At 51.2% G+C, this 6,691-nt stretch overlaps 1 protein-coding gene across 1 annotated transcript in view; it reads right to left on the minus strand.

The window, feature by feature from the left end:
- The window catches only part of corin (corin, serine peptidase), a 20,632-nt gene that overhangs the window by 2,710 nt on the left and 11,231 nt on the right, over positions 1 to 6,691 (minus strand). Inside the window, exons 10-20 of the mRNA XM_037684077.1 lie at positions 5,771 to 5,893; positions 4,904 to 5,008; positions 3,965 to 4,196; positions 3,340 to 3,482; positions 3,154 to 3,261; positions 2,962 to 3,075; positions 2,764 to 2,874; positions 1,609 to 1,732; positions 1,400 to 1,528; positions 479 to 528; positions 176 to 362 (exon numbers count right to left, since the gene is read on the minus strand). Of these exons, the coding sequence (XP_037540005.1) occupies positions 176 to 362; positions 479 to 528; positions 1,400 to 1,528; positions 1,609 to 1,732; positions 2,764 to 2,874; positions 2,962 to 3,075; positions 3,154 to 3,261; positions 3,340 to 3,482; positions 3,965 to 4,196; positions 4,904 to 5,008; positions 5,771 to 5,893 (1,426 nt within the window). The remainder of the gene's footprint in view (positions 1 to 175; positions 363 to 478; positions 529 to 1,399; positions 1,529 to 1,608; positions 1,733 to 2,763; positions 2,875 to 2,961; positions 3,076 to 3,153; positions 3,262 to 3,339; positions 3,483 to 3,964; positions 4,197 to 4,903; positions 5,009 to 5,770; positions 5,894 to 6,691) is intronic.

Here is a 6,691-nt window from a genome sequence, read left to right on the forward strand (position 1 = left end):
ACAAACAACAACATACACACACAAACGCAAGAACAGACACACAAACACAACATACACACACAAACAACAACATACACACACAAACAGACACACAAACACAACAACCCCATCAGTCTTACTAATCTCAGATCAGTGCAGCCTCCACCTGCCATCTTGAAGCCCCGCCCCCTCTCACCCCTCAAAGCAGTGGGCGACGGTCAGAGCCCACCTGCGGGCGATGAGGACGCAGCCGCAGACATGTCCGCTCTGACCGCTCTGCAGCGAGCACTGCCAAGGCCACGCCCCCCGGCGTGACACCCGACCCCCCAGGATCCGTTTCTTCCTGTGAGGACGGAGACTCAGAGCTGGACGAAGACCACACTCTGAAGACAGGACAGGGTTCACGATGGAGACAGGACCAGAATTTTGGACATTTGTTAACAAAAAAAAACGTTTGTCCATCAGATGATCTGAGAGCAGATAAAAAACATCTGTTTACCTTCTCTGGAACAAAGAACGGAAACTCTGCGTCTGGAATGACACGCATGACTGCAGGACACACGCAGAGACACACAGAGACACCAAGGGGGACACAGAGACACCAAGAGGGACACAGAAATAGACAGAGACACCAAGAGAGACATCAACAGTAGCACACAGAGATATCGAGAGGGCCACAGCGAGAGACACCAACAGAAACACACACAGAGACACAAACAGAGACACAGAGACAGAGACACAGAGACAAACAGAGACACCAAGAGGGACGCACACAGAGAGACAGAGACACCAAGAGAGACATCAACAGAAGCATACACAGAGATACCGAGAGGGACACAGAGAGAAACACACACAGAGACACAGAGAGAGAGAGAGACACAAAGACAGACAGAGACACAGAGAGACAAACATAGACACAGAGAGACACAGAGACAAACAGAGAAACAGAGACAGGAGAAGTCTGATCAGTGAATCTACATCATGATGGAAGCTGGATGTTCTGCATGAACACCTAAGGTTTGAGGTAACTCCAGCTGTAAGAAGCAGATGTTTATCAGGATGAGGGTAGATCCGACACCTCTGCTGTCATCAGACATTTCTTTTCAGACTAAAAGTTTTCTAAATCCAGTCAGAACCAGACTGATAGTCGAACATTTATCAGATGAGCCATCAATGATTTTCACTCGCTGCAGCATTTTTGGGGGGTCGTCCGGGATTAGTTCACCAACTTCAACAGAAGTGAAACAGTAAAATAAAATTTATAAAACAGGTGTTTTTTTGTTTTTTTTTAACAGTTGGACAGTTTGGTCCAACAAACCCTCAGGCTGTCCTCAGAGCTGTCTGGTCCACTTAGAGCAGCTCTCACACAGTTTTACAGAGTTCACCACCTTCATGGTTCTAATGAGGCTCTAGCTGTTACCTTCTCTTCTCCAGTCGGGCCTGCAGGGCAGAACCATTCCTCAGGTTCCAGTCTGGATGAACGTGTAACCACCGCCGTCGTCCAGGGACTCCGGGCTGGTCCGGTACCATGGAAACAGAGGAGGGGACCCTGAGGCGACGGATGTGTGTGTTTTACTTCAGAGGTGGGCGGAGTCAGGTGGAGCGTCATGTGTGTGTTACTAACCTTACCCTAGACCCAGCTGGGCGCAGGTCAGCCTGCTCAGATCCTGGTTCCACTCGTCTGCACAGACCTGATACTCTGCCGCTGTCTTGAGCACGGTCAGAACCGGACCGGACCGGTCAGATAGAGACACTGGTTGGAGACACAGAACCACACGCTGAAGAAACTCTGAAAAAACATGGCTTCAAATTAGCATGATGCTAGCATAGCCTGCGCTGTGGCTGGCTTTGCCAGTGTTTCTCTAGTTCAGAGATGTTTTCTCGGCTGCTGTTTCCTGCATCGTACAAACGCTCGTCGTGTTCTGGTTTCTGATAGCATCATGCTACGTTTGGCTCTTTCTGATACTGAACTGTTCTTGTAAAATGGTGATTTGGAAACTTAGCAATGTGAGAGTTCAGGACCTGTCTGCCAGATGGAGCTCAGTTTATTTTACGGCTCATATTTCTGATGACGTCATGTCCGCTGACCTGAACAGAGAGCGTTCCTGCGGGATCACTAAAGTTCTACCTTATCTTATAAATAAAATGTGCTGCCTGAGACCTCCTGAGAGACGCCTCTTCATAGTGGACACTGATTTTAGACCAGTTGTCCTTAATACTAGATTTTTACGTTAAATTTTTATTTTAAATACTTTTTCTTTTTTATATTATTACTCCTAACTCAAAAACACTTTTAGTTTTTACATTTATGAGGCACTACTGATGAAAGCTCGAGACTCAAGAGCAGAAAACTGGTCAAAGGGGGCCAGGGGGGTGGCTAGTGACCCCCCCTTGGTGGTCCCCCTGCTTTAACCAGCTGTGCATGCTAACAGTCTCCTGAGCTTTTAGTTCACAATTCAAGACAGATGTGGAGGCTGATACAGAAGTAGCTAAAATCCAGCTTCTTTAGACAATCTTGAACCTAAACTTGGTGAGGCCTAGGTACGAGCTGAGAGGACTCCCCAACACCTACTGAAAGCTGGTCAGACTTCTAGATGGCTGCTGGTGTCTAAGCTGTAGAAAAATTAGTCAGTCAAACAAACGAGGTATTTTCAGAATAGAAGTCCTTTGACACATTAAAGGCGTGTCTTGGATGAATCGTGTGGCGCGGCGTCGCAGTCTTGTAGAGAAACACGAGACAACCCTGACGTTGTCGTTCAGTGTGTGCCGTGGTGTTTGTGGTACCGCAGTTCCACTCGTCCGAGCTGTCGGAGCAGTGCTTGTGTCCGTCGCACCACAGGGTCCGGTGGACACACTGGTGGTTGTTGCAGGACAGCTCGTTGTCTCGGCACACCGCTGGGGACACACACACGACACTTCCTGTCAGACCGCTGCCTCGCACGTCTTCAATAAAAAACTTGAAGGACTTGGTGGAACACTCACAGCAGTTGGCCTCGTCCACCAGCAGGGGGCAGTCTGGGAACCCGTCACAGATCATGCTGGGCTTAATGCAGACCTTGCTGCCGGGACACTCCCACAGAGCACGCTCCGAACACCCTGACCAACAGAAACGCCTGTCAGTTGCCATGACGACGGGTAGAAAACAGGAACAAACCTTAGACGTCTTCGTCTCACCGCAGTTGTCCTCGTCGCTGTGGTCGTCGCAGTCCAGGTGTCCGTCGCAGCGCTTGGTCCCCAGGACGCAGCGGCCCGACTGACACTTGAAATGGCTGGGGGAGCACTCTGTTACCATGGCAACACATCATCATCATCATCATCTGAGAGTGTAGCCAGCTTCATCATCATCAGAGACAGGCCTACCGTCCACGCCGTCCTCCGGCACCAGGCAGCTGGAGTTCCCCCCCTCCTCTGGAAACTGGCTGCAATCCGAGTCCTCGGGCCACTGCAGACCCACAATCCCCAGAACTGACTCACATTTCTCCTTGGCGCTTCGACACAACGACCTGCAGGGAGACAGGTGGAGGACAGACAGACAGACAGACAGACAGACAGACAGTTCCCTTCAGATTATTTAGACGTCAAAAAACAAACAACAGCAAAACGTGGACAAAGAGCCAACTCCATTAGAGTCCCCTCCAGCTCCTCCTGGAGGGTCCTCGGGTGTTCCAGACCAGATGGAGTTCTGGGTCAGGCCCAGGTGCAAACCTCCAGGGGGAGGTGTTCAGGAGGCCTCCTGACCTCCTCAGCTCCTCTGATGAGGAGCAGCTCTGCTCTGAGCTCCCTCGGCTCTCAGGCTGAGCCGGACAGAGGACGCTACTTGGATCCAGGACCTCACCATCCTGGTGAAGTCCGACCAGCACCAGGACCAAGCTTAGGAACAAAGGAGGTGTTGGGTCCAGTTGACCTGTCAGGACCCGTGGACCTACCTGTAGAACCTTCTGACACTCGTTCTGTCTAAGCACCAAGACCTGAAGAAGACGCTGACCTGCACGGGGGCACCCTCTGCAGCGTGAGCGGGTCACACTTCGGTACCAGCAGCGTGCACGCGTAGAACATGAGGTACTGGTAGCAGCCGGTCTGGACCAGGGCAGGGAACAGCGAGGACTCCCAGGACACGGAGCTCTCTCTCTGGGACAGGTGGCCCAGGTAGTTGGGGTAGGTGGTCACGTTGTAGGGCAGGTTCATGCACAGCTCCAGGGTGATGGGCTCGCAGCGCGCTGAAACCAGAGAGCAGGTTCAGAACCAGGACCAGGACCAGAACCCACCACAGGAGGGAGACATTCACTCATTAAACGAGACCTGAGGGACAATCCGCTGTCAAACAGTGTCTCCATTCATATCTTCAAATGATATTAAAGTCACTCGAATGCAAGAACATATTTATCCATCCATCCATCATCTTTACCCGCTTATTCCATTTTGGGTCACGGGGGTCGCTGGTGCCCATGTCCAGCAATCACTGTGCGAGGGGCGGGGGACACCTGGACAGGTCTCCAGTCCATCACAGGGACACATAGAGACAAACGAGACAAACAACCATTCACTCTCTCACTCACACCTAGGAACAGTTTAGAGTTACCAATCAGCCTAACATGCATGTTTTTGGTCTGTGGGAGAAAACCGGAGTACCCGGAGAAAACCCACGCATGCACGGAGAGAACATGCAAACTCCACCCAGAAAGGCCCCTGGACCGGGGTTTGAACCAGGGACCTGCTCGCTGAGAGGCAGCAGCTCTACCAGTTGCACCACCGTGCTGCCCAGAAAATATTTATATTTTATAATATTTTTAGTAATAAATATACAATGTTGGAAATTATTATTATTTTCTTTAAATTTACCTAATTATATAACTTGATAAAAATTTATATTGTGTTATAGAAAAATGTCTGTCTGTTGCCATGACGACAGGATGCTGAGCCTCACCGCAGCTGATGTTCCGAGGGTCGCAGGCGGCGTTCCCACCCCCACAAGATGGCTGACAGGAAGTGGAAAAACAGCCGGGCTGACCAGGAACACAGCCGCCGTGAGCTGAGGGACACAGACAGGTAGAACTGAGCCGAACAGAGAACTGGACCTCTGGTTCTGAAGGAGGTTCACTTCTTATCTGAGGAGCTCTGAGCTTCAGGTGAACCTGAGAGAACTCGGAGCAGAAGTGAAACACCTGCAGTTCTCCAGCAGGTCCAGCTGCCTGAGGTTCTGTTCGTTAGAAGAACAAAGTTCTGGACAGAACCGTGAGGAACAAAACATTCCCTGCTCTGAGTACACGTCAGGATTTACAGGTTATTTACTTTGTATCTGGAGGGACAAGTGTGAAGGTCTCAGGTGAGGACACCTGGAACTGCAGGTGTTTGTTGTTTTACAGCAGCTGTCATTAAATAAACTCACTCTAAAACGATCAGATACCAGACCAGGTGAGACCAGGTGAGACCAGGTGAGACCTGGTGAGACCAGGTGAGACCAGGTGACATCAGGTGAAACCAGGTGAGAACTGGTGAGACCAGGTGAGACCAGGTGAGACCAGGTGTGACCAGGTGAGACCAGATGAGACCAGGTGTGACCAGGTGAGACCAGATGAGACCTGGTGAGACCTGGTGAGACCAGATGAGACCTGGTGAGACAAGGTGAGACCAGGTGACATCAGGTGAAACCAGGTGAGACCAGGTGAGACCAGGTGTGACCAGGTGAGACCAGATGAGACCTGGTGAGACCAGGTGAGACCTGGTGAAACCAGATGAGACCTGTTGAGACCAGGTGAGACCTAGTGTGATGTGACCAGTTGTGATCTCTCACTCTGCTCTCGGCTGCAGTGCTCTTCATCACTCCCGTCTTTACAGTCATCTTCACCATCACAGCGAAACGCTGAAGGAACACACTGACCGTTCCTGCACTCCAGGAGACCCTGACTCCTGCAGGCTGTACACACACACACACACACACACACACACACACACACACACACACACACACACACACACACACACAGACACATATGTTGTAATGTGAATTTCAGATCAAACTGTTGATAAACCAGATATTTGTCTCTAAAGGATCAAAAAATCATCTTTATCCAGTCCTGAAAACTAAACTATGTTAAACTGGTTGAACAGACAGACGGGCAGGCAGGCAGAGAGTCAGGCAGACAGACAGACAGACAGACAGACAGACAGACAGGCAGGCAGGCAGGCAGGCATGCAGGCAGGCAGGCATGCAGGCAGGCAGGCAGACAGAAAGACAGATAGACAGGCAGGCAGACAGACCGGCAGGCAGACAGACAGAAAGACAGACAAGCAGGCAGGCAGGCAGACAGACAGGCAGTAAGACAGACAGGCAGACAGACAAACAGGCAGGCCGGCAGACAGACAGGCAGACAGGCAGGCAGAAAGACAGGCAGGCATACAGACAGACAGATAGACAGGCAGGCAAACAGACCAGCAGGCAGACAGACAGAAAGACAGACAAGCAGGCAGGCAGACAGACAGGCAGTCAGACAGGCAGACAGACAAACAGGCAGGCTGGCAGACAGGCAGGCAGAAAGACAGGCAGGCATACAGACAGACAGGCAGAAAGGCAGGCAGAGAGACAAACAGACAGACAGACAAGCAGGCAGGCAGGCAGACAGACAGACAGACAGGCAGGCAGGCATGCAGACAGACAGGCAGGCAGACAGGCAGACAGACAGACAGGCAGGCACACAGACAGACAGACAGGCAG

The sequence above is a fragment of the Nematolebias whitei genome, chromosome 1, assembly GCF_014905685.2.
Source record: "Nematolebias whitei isolate Nwh7 chromosome 1, NemWhi1, whole genome shotgun sequence".
NCBI classification, from domain to species: Eukaryota; Metazoa; Chordata; class Actinopteri; order Cyprinodontiformes; family Rivulidae; genus Nematolebias; species Nematolebias whitei.